Here is a 13,255-nt window from a genome sequence, read left to right as displayed (position 1 = left end):
TATTAATATAACATTAAATAATACTATAACAGTTTAAATAATAAAAATAATATTAAATAATTTAATAATATAAAATTATAAAAAAATTAAATTTTATATGAAGTCATGAATATGAATCTATCATATATTATTTGATTTTCAATTGTTTATAAAGAAAACACATAACATATAGGTTTTATTATTCAATCACGTATCTTTTCTATTGAAGAATTTTTTTCTATACTGCAGAGATTCTTTCTTTATTGGAAGGTTGAGAAAAAAAAGTGAGATGCTATTCTCTCTCTCTGCATGAGTTACATTAATGAGGATATTTTAGGAATACTGTTATGATATTTTTGTTTAAACTTTAGAATAAGTGGTATATATGTATACACGGTAAAAAAAAATGATAAAAATTTTCAATTTTCCTTTATTAATAGTATGTTGGGATAATTTGGTGAAGATATTAAAATGATAAAATATTTTGGAGAGTAAAAAAAAGATAATTTTAGATCAATTTAGGTTGGTTTATTTCGAATATTAAAAGGTTAAGTTAGAGTAAAAATATTAAAGTTACTATTCTAATTAGGATCAAATTAAAATTGAAGGTTTTTAACACAAAATTTAAACTAACATGATATAAATATAATCCTATGAATCAAACTGTTAGATCAACTATATTGATATAATGCATAAAAACTAGGTCACGATTATATAACATGATTAAAAATGTTAAATTAATTACTTTCCCTGATATTTAGTTTAAATTTCAATGTCAGCTAATGGGACAAGGCCAATAAATATATTATATTTGACATTCAAATTAAAAAAATGGTATCACATATATACTCGTCGTAGTTATTTTAATAAATATATAGTATTATCATATTATTTATTGTCGTCTTATTATTTCTTCAATCCTTAATTTAAAAAATTAATTAATAATAGAAAATAATCTAATTCATCATGTAATCAGAAATACCTTTTGCATTAGATAATTTCATCCCAAATAAACACAAACCATTTGTTAGAACTGATAATTTTCAATATAATTTATTAACTTAATATGATATATTAAAAAAATCATATTAAAGTTAAGTTTTTATGATACAATTCGAAATTGAATTGGATAGTATTAAAATTCATATGAAAATAACTCAATATGACTCAAATTGACACGAATATTTTAAAAAAATATTACATTAATAAAATTTGTTAGAGATAAATTATAAGAATGTTTAAAGATAATATTAACAGTTAAAATATATAGTTGTATTTTTCCATATATGATGCCACATTGGGACCATGCCAATGAATTCAGTCCATCTTACTGGTAACCGTATAACCAATGTCACTATAAATCAGCACATGATTAATTTTAACCCTAACTGAATCCACATCTTGAGATCGAAAACCTTCAGAATTCAGCCTGCCTGCACAGTAATTTGCACCGTCAGAAGCAATTTTTGCATCAAAATTTGCAGTCATTGGATCTACATCCAATTGGCGCAAAGCACTTTTGAATGAATTCACACTATATTGATATTGTGAAACGCAGAACTCGAGTGCCGATTTCAGTCTCGGTGAAGATTTTTCCTTCTTCGCCATCTTGTCAATGTATGTTTGGCTGTTCGTGGTATTAGATATAGCCAAGTTGAGCACTGTCTTCGCTAGCAACTTCACGTTCGTTGTAGACAAGGCCTTAGGATCTAGCGCGAGAGCGGCTAAACAATCATTGTAACTGCATTGGGTCGTTCCTTTGCAAACGCTATTGACTAAACTGGATGGACCATCTTTGCTTGGTGCCACAAGGGCGAGCGCGAGCGAATGAGAGTGAAGAAGTAAGAAGAAAGAAATGGAAAATGCTTGTGTTATGATCATCAATGGAGGAGAATTATGATGAAAAGTCATTGAAGTTTTGGGCGCATTCATGGTTATAGAAGTAAATGACGTTCTGGGTCGTATTTAAAAGGTATTGAGAACTTGCTATAAAATGTCAATATTCAAAAATAACAAATTAGGTTTATTGACTATTTCAAAAAAAAAAAAAAAAGACAAACAAACAACTTTCAAATGTAGATTAATAACTACATATTAAAAAAAGACAAACCAATTTTTTTTACATACCAACTTTTAAAAACATATCAATGATCTTAGTAACCAGTCATATTCTCTCTACCAAAAAACAAAATAAAATTTTCAAATAAAAATCAAGAGTAATCGAAATAATTACAACCATATAAAAATACAATTAAGCTAGGGATCTGAGGTTGATAATGACACAAATTCAGCTCTTGCAAAGGAATGTGGAGGAGGCTTTAAAGTGTTACCAAGAATTGGAAAAAGAGGATCCTAGTGATTATAGGCCTTATTTTTTGCAAAGGAATGATATATAGTTTGCTTGATAGAAATGGTGGGGGTAAAGAGCAATTTGCTAATTAAAGAGAACTTTCGCCAAAGAAATTAGAGGTGGAGGGTTATTTGTGGACTCCATTCTCAAGATGAAGCTTTTTGGGACTAACCAAGAAGAAGATGGTAATTGATTTGTTGTTTTGAGTTTTGCAGTTTTATTTGGCAATAAAACTATAAGTACCTACTTTAAGTACACAAATATGTATACATTTATATATGTTATCGTATAATTAAATAATTTTGAATTATAAATAAAATAATACTCAATCATATGATGACATATATAAGTATATATATATTTGTATACCTAAAATGAGTATATACAGTATTACTCTTTATTTGAACACCTAAGAGATGAAATAGAATAAATAAGTAACAATAAATCTAAGTTTTATTAGAATGACTTCAATAACAATATTTGAGCCATGAAGTGGATTTGGCTGCTAGAATTCAATAGTTTGAATAGGTGGTGGGCTCGATTCATTGAGTGTGCATTGAATTTTTTAGGCCAAAGAACTATTTCCCACCTAGAGTATCATCTTTTCTCAAGTTTCCACCCCTTAATTTTAAAAAACTTATTTACTCACTCATAAACAGTTAAAGTTAACGAAACTCTAACCTCTTAAAATTTTATTTATTTTTCTCCTAAATCCTAAAAACTAATAATTTCTCCTATAGGCTAATTTTTACAAAATGACATTTCCCTTTTAGGATTTAGTTTTTAAACTTCGACACTTTTCTGATGGTATCTCCTTTTTCTTTCTCTAGTGGTTCCTCCCTGGCCATCTCTCCTTTTGGCTGATAATCCTAAACCCAATAGGAGAGACAAGAGATTTCGTCGTCATCAGGGAAGACGAACAACTTCGTCTTCCTAATGAAGCTGAAAGTTTTTTTCGACATCAATCGATGCCGTCTAAGCTTCCAAACAAGAGAAGCTTGGCCGTCGGATGGAGAGAAGGCATCCAGAAATATTCATCACCAGCAATGACATCGAATATCTAGAAACTAAACCCTAAGGGAGAAATGTCATTTTTTAAACATAGGTTAGGGGGAAACTTTTATTTTTTAAGGTTTAGGGGGGAAAAAGAGATTAAATTTTAGTTTATTTTTAATATTACAGATAAAATAATAATTTTGCCCTTAAAATTGTTAATTTTACTCACCCACAGGTGAGTGATTAGGATTTTCAAAGATAAGAGATGAAAACTTAAGAAAACAAGATACTTTATGTGGGAATAAGTCCATTGGCCAATTTTTTATTATAAAGAGTTCTGTCATGATTGAATTTTATCATCAAAACTGACCATTCAAAATCATTAAATATTTAAAATACAAAATAATAATTTGTTCTTATATAACCAGAAAGACAGACAAACTTGGCCATTTGTAGTATAAGGTAATCAAGTTCAGAAAAGGGAAATCTTAGCTTTGGTTGCTAGTTTTTCCGCTTACCATTTCCCTTGTTCTTTTTCTTAGGCTTTTTCTTTCCCTTCCCCTTGTTTTCAGTCTTCTGAGAGTTTTCTGGTGAGTGGGAACCGGAGGCTCGATGAACTTGCAATGCTTCCTCACTGTCAGTGTTGTTTCTGTTGTGCAGCGGAAATACAAAACATAACTTCTATGCTATTGAATATAATAAATAATTAAAGCAGAAAATAAAATGCAGAAAAATAAAAGAAAGAGAACACAAGAATTTACAAGGTTCGGTAAATGTACTTACGTCCTCGACACCGCTGACTACTTTCACTATCTTCAAAGAATAGTTACAAAAGAAACATAAACTATTAGAGATCCCTAAATAATAGGATTCTCTCAATACAATTGTGTTTGACTACAACTTTCTTAGAGATGATTTTGAACTAAAACCAAGGCCTCTATTTATAGCCTTTGGTAAAATACAAAGAGATTAAATTAATAGATGTGGGACATAAAGAGCCACTTATTTCAACAATCTCTACCTTGGCGATTTAGCAAGTCCCACCAAATTTCCTTTATACGTTCTTCTTCAACGACGACTTCATATGCGCCTTTCGGCGCAATTTAAGCTTGTAGGATGTTGATCAAGTTCAAACAATGATTGAACTTGATCGTTGTTACCACCTTGGTCATCATATCTATAGGATTCTCAGCAGTCTCAACATACAATAATAGATAAACGAAAAACCCATCTTGTAGCCTGCGAAAATATATACAATTATCATTCTTGCTTCTTGTGTACCTATGCTCCATCATAAATTGATCAAATCACTTGTACCACTGTCTTGGTGACTGTTTCAGTCCACAAAGCGATCTCTTCAATTTGCAAAACCAATTCTCTTTATCAGCAACCTTAAATCCTTCAGGCTGAGTCATGTAGATTTCCTCTTCCAAATTACCATGTAGAAATACAGTTTTCACATCAAATTGAACTAGTTGAAGATTCAATTATACTACCAAGGCCAACGAAATTCTAATAGAGGAATGCTTAACAATTGGAGAAAATACCTCATCAATCCCTTCCTTTTGAGCATAGCCTCTTGCTATCAACCTTGCCTTGTAGCGAATATCTTCTTTGTTAGGAAATCCATCTTTTCTTGCATACACCCACTTGCACCCAATTGTCTTCTTGTGTTTTGGCAATTGAACTAATTGCCAAGTTTCATTCTTTTGAAGGGATTGTAATTCCTCATCCATGGCTTTCTTCCACTTTTCAGCTTCTAGACGTTTGACTGCTTCTTTATAAGTGGAAGAAATATCATCATCTACAATTGGAAGTGCATAGGCCACCATATCAGCAAATCGAGTAGACTTACGTATTTCTCGTTTTGGCCTATGTGATGCAATTGATTCTTGTTGCTGTTGAGGTTCTTGGGTTAAAACCTCTTCATCTTCACTTTCCTCCTCTGCCACTAGAGTATCACTATCATTTTCAACAACTCTAATTGGGTTTATTGTTGTGATTGTCTCAAACTCTACCTGTTGCGGAATACACTCCACCTGCTGTTGAGTATCATCAATCTTCTTTGTTACCTTCTTTAACATAGCAGATTCATCAAAGGTAACATCCCTACTGTGAATGATTTTCTTCAACTTTGGACACCACAGACGATATCCTTTCACTCCAGAACTAATCCCCATAAAGATTGCTTTCTTAGCTCTTGGATCTAATTTAGACTCTCTTGTATGATAATAGGCAGTCGAACCAAACACACGTAAGGAATCATAGTCATTAGCAGGTTTTCCAGACCATACCTCAAGGGGTGTTTTCCCTTCAATTGCAGTGGATGGTAAATGATTAATGAGATGACATGCATATGTAACAGCCTCAGCCCAACATGGTTTGCCCAACCCAGCATTGGACAGCATACATCTAACCTTCTCCAATAAGGTTCGATTCATGCGTTCAACCGCCCCATTCTGTTATGGTGTTCCTTTAACTGAGAAATGATGTACAATACCTTCAGCCTGACAAACTTCAAAAAACGGATCACTAGTATACTCACCACCATTATCAGTTCTTAGTCGTTTGATCTTTCTGCCAGTTTGAGTTTCAACCATCTTTTTTCATTTCAGGAAAACACCTAATACGTCATTTTTCTTCTTTAAAGTGTACACCCATGTCTTTCTAGAAAAGTCATCAACAAAAGTAACAAAGTAGTGTCTACCTCCCAAAGAAGCTGTTTTAGTAGGTCCTCACATATCAGAGTGAACATAATCCAAAATACCTTAAGTATTATGAATTGCAGTACCAAATCTTACTTTTGTCTGTTTTCCCAAGACACAATGCTCACAAAAATCTAACTTGCAGGTTTTTGCTCCTTTCAATAAGCCTTGTTTCACCAAACTAAATAAGACTTTTTCCCCTGCATGTCCTAAACGCATATGCCAAAGTCTGGTTGCTTCATCATTTACATTCTTTTCAGATACTACAACTGCTAATTCAAAAGTTGTACCACCATTATAATAATACAAGTTATTTCTTCTTGTACCTTTTATCACAACAAGAGTACCAGAAATAACTTTCAAGACTTCATCTTACATTGACACCTTGAAGCCTTTGGATTCCAAAACTCCCAAAGAAATGAGATTTTTCTTCAATTGTGGTACATGTCGAATGTTTGTCAGAACTCTAGTTGATCCATCATGATTCTTTAAATGGATTGAACCTATCTCTTCAGTTTTGTAAGGACTATCATTGCCCATGAAAACAACTCCACCATTTAGTTTTTCATAATTGAAGAACCATTCCTTATGTGGACACATATGATAAGTGCAACCTGAATCTAGAAGCCATTCATCATACTGAGATATTGTTGGTAGACTTACTAGAGCAAAATCTGACTCATCTTCTTCAATTTCAGCTACACATGAAGCAACTTTGGTCTTCCCTTTATCTTTCCTTTGTAACTTCGAACAATCTTTCTTCCAATGTCCCTTCTCTCGACAGAAAGCACATTCATCTTTACTAGGTCTATTATGAGATCTACCCCTTCTTTCTTGCTTTCGACTTTGACTTCGTCCTCTTGCAATAAAGGCTTCAATAGTTGTCTCTCTATTCTCTTATTGATCTTTCTTTCGAATTTCATTATTACTCAAAGCAACACATACCTTATCTTAAGTCACTTTCTCCTTTCCATGAAGTAATGTAATACTTAGATGATCCAATTCTTCAGGTAGAGATCCTAGTAGAAGTATTGCTTTATCTTTATCTTTGAAAGTTTCATCCAAGTTCAGTAAATCAACTATCAACTGGTTAAAAGTATCAATATGATCACTTATACTTGTACCAGGTTTTAGTTGAAGACGAAACAGTCTCTTTTTCAAATAAAGTCTATTCTCATTGCTCTTCTTCATATACTTGTTTTCTAACGTCTTCCACATTTTACTTGCAGACGTCTCTTTCATGAATGGATATTTCTGCTCTCTACAAAGACACGTATGAATTGTACCACAAGCTTGACGGTTGATCCTTACCCATTCTTTGTCAAACATCTTCTCTAGTTTTTCCTCCTCTAGAGCTATATCAAGATTTTCTTGACACAGGGCATCCATCACCTCACATTGCCACAAGCCAAAATTGTTGCAGCCATCAAATTTTTCTACATCAATTTTTGCGGTTGTCACAATTGTCTTTGTTGATGTCGATGTCATTTTCTACTGACTACGATTTACTTGGTAGATAGTTTTTCAAATAACCAAGTTCCACAAATTTATATTTAATAGCTAGAACAAAATTACTATAACCTAGGATAGTAGTAAGTGCCCAAAAATGATAATATATGCACCAGAAAAGTACCCAGGAAAGATTGGCGGGGACAAAGCCTCCTTAAAAACCAGCCTCCTTAGACAACATTTTCCTAGACATGCACATAACCATATAAATAGCTACTCACTGTCCTAAACCTAGGCTTTGATACCACTTGTTATGTAGCGAAAATACAAAACACAACTTCTATGTTATTGAATATAATAAATAATTAAAGCAGAAAATAAAATACAGAAAAATAAAAGAAAGAGAACACAAGAATTTACGAGGTTCGGTAAATGTACTTACGTCCTCGGCGCCACTGACTACTTTCACTATCTTTAAAGAATAGTTACAAAGGAAACATAAACTATTAGAGATTCTTAAATAATAGGATTCTCTCAATACAATTGTGTTTGACTACAACTGTCTTAGAGATGATTTTGAACTAAAACTAAGGCCTCTATTTATAGCCTTTGGTAAAATACAAAGAGATTAAATTAATAGATGTGGGACATAAAGAGCCACTTATTTCAACAGTTTCCCTCATCACATTTTCCTTTTGATCCCGCCTCTGTTGCCTTGCCTTCAGTACTGCTATTCTGCTGCAAGAATAGCTTATTATTCAAGTGAAAATCCAACTGTAAAATCGTTTTTTGAAAAAAAAAAATCTAAATCTAATCTTTTTACTTCATATTGCCTTCAACTGATGTGAAAAAAGATATGGTATTACCTCAACTGCTTGGGCATTCAACAAAATGCTCTTTTCATCATCTGCATTTTCTATCAATGCTTCTATTGTTTCTGATTTATCTTTGTTTATGGTCTGGGAAATTGAATCCTTATCTAGAAGGATGAAAGATTTTGAAGTCGAAAGAATTGAAGCCTTTTCTTTCCCACGACAGTCTAACAGAGATATATTCTTGTGCAAATCAGTTGCTTCCAGTTTAGTTCCAGAATGGCCTTCAGATTGTGGAAACATGACACGTAATATCTCCTTATATTTGTTAGCTATCATGTCAACAAAAACTGTATCTCGACACCTAAATCTTGAACAATTTTCCCCCCAACTCACAATTACAAGAGGATTATGGATCTTCTTGAATGCTTCGGCAATCACATCTACATTATGAGAATTTTGCCTCCATCTTCTGTGAAGTAAATTACAAAATTTCGGAGGCAGTTTGTCATAGTTCCATTTGAGCAAGTCAAAAAGCAAATTTGCATAGTTCCCAAAATTCATATGAAGCAAACACACTATCACAACCAATCTCAAAACTACAAGTGAATGGTAATGATGCATATGATTTGTATGTGACTTTTTGATCCATTCCATTGTGTCATTCCGGCTGTGAAGGAACTGTGAAACAATGTCGACTACAAATTTAAGTATATCTCCAAAGGAAAATTGCACATCAATCTTAAAACCAGAGGGGGTGTTCCCCTCCTGGTAGATGAGCAATTCCATAAAACATGACTGTGTGGTTAAGACGAACCCTTGGATGCTGGATAAAATAATCAGAAAGCGCTCGAGAAGATACAGAAAATTAGACAGTGATATATAGTCTTTCTTCCATTCGGCTTCATAAATATCTTTCAGTGTTGCATAGAACTTCTGAACAAGATCAATGTTATTGCCTGGGCCAATAGTTCTAAAAAGACTGAGGCTCTCCAAAAATTCCTTCCATGGTTTATTTTCGTTACAACATTTTGCAACATTCTAAAATACCTCTTTGCTTGGCTTACCAGACCCCAGAATCATTACTACCATGCGTCCAATTTGCCCATAAGATAGACACCCTTTCAAGCCAATATTTTGAAAAATAACTTCTTTTATCATACTCCTACAAATCTCAGTTCCTCTCACATAAATCAAGTCCCCTTTCAATGATTCTCGCCAGTCTAGAGGAAATATGAAGTCAAAGAAACGCCACATTGATTGTTCAGCAATACTTTGTAGTGAATTAGTATCATGATACCTGTGTTGCAGAAATTCGGAGTTCAAAAGAGATTTTGAAACCTCAAAAATGTAAGAAAAAATTCTTACTTTGCAGAGCATGGATGATGAATTCTTAAATGACTGTTTATGGAAGGTATCCAAATATTCTGACACCCTTTTACCAACAAACAGTAACTCTGAACTCCAATAATGCAGGGCAGCTGAGACAAGCTTGCTGACATCAATCAAAACCAACTTCTCGCTCTGAGCACATCTTTTGTCCACCTCTCTAATCCAGTGTGCATTTGGGTTCAGCAAAAGATACTTGGTACCACGACTGCTATATTGCTTCCATATACCAAGATAGTTTAAACAAAAGTCTCCATAACTTCTGTAGTCATTAACATCTTGTGTATCCAGATCTTTGAGGTACTCAAGTATTTTCACTATCATATTCTTCTAGTAATTCCAGAAGTAGACAAGGGTCTCAATAGAAACTTGGTTCCTATGAATTATTTCTTCTGAATATGCTATGAGATTAGAAACTAATTCGTCTTCCCAACCATATTTGGAGGTACTTGAATGAAGATGGAAATCCAGAATCTTTCGAACAGTTAATATTTCGCCTCTTAAACTCTAACATCGCTTTGAAGCATTTAATTGTTGACTAAGCAACAATAGGTTGCACTGCTCATCTGATATAATGTCAGCTTCAGTTTGAACAAATTCAGAAAACTAGTTCGAGTCTTTCTTTGCCAATGACTTTGCTTTTCCCAAAAGCTCCTCCTTCTCTCGAAACTGCTTCAAAGGCCAACCTTTGCTTCCAGATGACCATAGAGAGTTGGAAAACACATAATTAAGAATGAGTATAGATGTTTCTTTGAAATTCCTAGCTTTCTGAAGCAAATCACCTGTAAGCAGAATTGTTGTAGAACCTGCAGAACCTGGAAACAAATAGCTGGACCAAAAGATTAAACATTTTCGAAAGAAGAAAAAAGGATGTAAAGCAGACTTCCAAGTTATTTTCCAGGAAAAAATAGAGAGCTATTTTCATTCCCAAAATAAAGTCATTTTATTCATCAAGGTACAAGTTCACATGCCAAGAAGTAAGGCAAACCATACTTGTATCAGAAAAATTTCCATAAAATATGGATCATCATCCATTTTTAAACAAAACATAAACTAACAAAATAATTATGCTGACTTTGATTATATTAAAAGACCCAAATAACCTCAAGTCACTAACACTCCTCCTTTGAGGTTTTTTTTGACAACTCCAAGTCTCAATCTTAAGGATTCAAATTGAGGTTTAGCAATTGCCTTTGTCATGATGTCAGCCAATTGATCTTTAGAGTTGCAGTGCACTAAACTGATTTCTCCCATCTTCTCTGCTTCACGAATGGCATGAAACTTCACATTGATGTGTTTAGTTCTTCCAAGATGAATAGGATTTTTAGTGATGGCAATTACAGCCTTGTTATCTACAAAAATAGTCACACTTTCAGGTTCAACTTGATTTAAATTAGATAGGAGTTTTCGCAGCCATATAACTTGGTTTGCTGCACTTGCAACAACAATATATTCTGCTTCAGCAGAAGATTGTGCAACCACCTCTTGTTTCCTTGAGTTCCAACTGAAGACTGCACTACCAAGGGAGAAACAATACCCTGATGTGCTTTTAAAATCATCTAAGCTGCCTGCCCAATCACTATCTGAGTAACCAATTAATTTGCCACTATTTTGTTTTGAAAACCATAACCCATACTCCATAGTTCCTTTTATGTACCTGAGTATTCTTTTAGCAACACACAAATGATTTTTGCTTGGTGATTGCATGAACCTGGACAACAGAGAAGTTGGAAACATGATGTCAGGTCTGCTTGAAGATAAATATAGAAGACTACCAAAAGGCTTCTGTATTGAGAAGCTTCTACTTTTTCTTCAACATCATTCCTCTTAAGCTTGCAGTTCATAACCAAGGGAGTAGATACTGATTTGCAATTTTCCATTTGAAACTTTTTTAATAAATCCATAGCATATTTCTTTTGAGAGATGAATATGCCACTGGAAGTTTGATCTATTTCCAAACCAAGAAAATATTTCATTTCCCCCAAATTTGACATATCAAACTCTTTTTGCATATTTTGTTTAAATTCAGCAATTGACTTTGCATCTCCTCCTGTCACCAGAAGGTCATCCACATACAAGGAAACAACAAGAGTTGAATCATTTTTACTTTTTTTTACATAAAAGGGTGCACTCATTTTGGCTGCAAGAGAAGTTTTGATTCAGCAAGTAAGAGTGCATCCTGCTGTACCATGCCTTTGGTGCCTGTTTTAAGCCATAGAGAGCCTTATGAAGTTTATACACTTTCTCTTCTTCTCCTGGAACCTTGAAGCCTTCAGGTTGTTCTACATAAATGTCTTCTTCTAGTATGCCATTTAAAAAAACAGACTTGATGTCAAGATGGTACACTTTCCAGCTTGATTTTGTAGCCAAAGCAAATAAAAATCTGATTGTGTCATATCTAGCTACTGGAGCAAATGTATCTGTAAAGTCTATCCCATGTTGCTGCAAGTAACCTTTAACTACTAACCTAGCTTTGAGTTTATTTACAGAACCATCAGGATTGAATTTGGTTCTGTAAATCCACTTGACACCTATAATCTTTTGATCTTCAGGTCTTTCAACCAAGCTCCATGTGGAATTTTTATTAATCATATCAACTTCATTCTCCATGGCTTTGTTCCACCCTTCATAATTTGTAGCTTCCTCATAGGACTTTGGTTCAACATGAGTAACATTACACCTATTATAGATGTCTTCAAGTGATCTAATTTTAGTTGCAGGGACAGCCTCTTCATCACTGGAATGAGAATAATTTTCTGGCAAAACATTGATTCTGTGATCAAGATTTGAACCAAGGTTGCCTTTTTTTTTCTCCTCCCAATTCCAGCTTCTTTGTTCATCAACCTTGATATTTCTACGAATAATTATCTTCTTGGTCTTGAGGTTATAAATTCTGTACCCCTTTGATACACTGTTGTAGCCTACAAATATTCCACATTCTGACCTCTCATCCAACTTAGTTCTTCTCTCATTAGGCACATAGACATAACATAAACTCCCAAACACTTTCAAATGATCTACCGAAGGCTTAAAACCATGCCAAGCTTCATAAGGAGTCCCATAACTCAAGGCTTTGGTAGGCAGCAAATTAAGCAAATACACTGCTGTATTGGCTGCCTCAGCCTAGAAAACTTTGGGCAAATTTTTTTCAAACATTAAACATTTAGACATCTCTATTATAGACCTGTTTTTCCTTTCACTAACTCCATTTTGCTGTGGAGTATATGGTGTGGTCAGTTGGTGTATAATCCCTTCAGCATTACAGAATGCAACAAACTCTTTTGAAGTGTATTCAGATTCATTATCTTATCTGATCACTTTAAGCTTACAGCCTGATTGCTTCTTTGTTTCAGCTTTAAATTTTTTGAATCTGTCTAACACTTCTGACTTTTGCTTGAGGAAGTAAATCCAGCAAAGTCTAGAGTAGTCATCTATAAAAAGCAAGAAGAATTTGCTTCTATTCAAGGATGAGACACTCATAGGGCCACACAAATCAGTATGAACCAGCTGAAGTTTATCACTTGCTCTTGATTTACTGATAGGAAATGAAAGTTTGGTCTGTTTTCCTAGTTGGC

The 13,255-nt window shown here is 33.8% G+C and overlaps 1 protein-coding gene and 1 long non-coding RNA gene across 2 annotated transcripts; both read right to left on the bottom strand.

The window, feature by feature from the left end:
• Positions 1–1,296: 1,296 nt before the first annotated feature.
• Positions 1,297–1,911, bottom strand: LOC123202848. The gene has a single exon (XM_044618998.1). The coding sequence runs from the start codon at positions 1,909–1,911 to the stop codon at positions 1,297–1,299; it is 615 nt and encodes a 204-aa protein (XP_044474933.1).
• A 6,250-nt stretch (positions 1,912–8,161) lies between these two features.
• Positions 8,162–8,448, bottom strand: LOC123203248. The gene is made up of 2 exons (XR_006499249.1): positions 8,346–8,448; positions 8,162–8,214 (listed from the first exon to the last, which is right to left on the bottom strand). It is a non-coding gene; the product is annotated as an uncharacterized LOC123203248 (long non-coding RNA).
• Between the last annotated feature and the right edge of the window lie 4,807 nt (positions 8,449–13,255).

The sequence above is a fragment of the Mangifera indica genome, chromosome 19 (assembly GCF_011075055.1).
Source record: "Mangifera indica cultivar Alphonso chromosome 19, CATAS_Mindica_2.1, whole genome shotgun sequence".
NCBI lineage: Eukaryota > Viridiplantae > Streptophyta > Magnoliopsida > Sapindales > Anacardiaceae > Mangifera > Mangifera indica.
The sequence above is the reverse complement of the archived record's forward strand: the minus strand, read 5'-3'. Positions and strand labels throughout refer to the sequence as shown.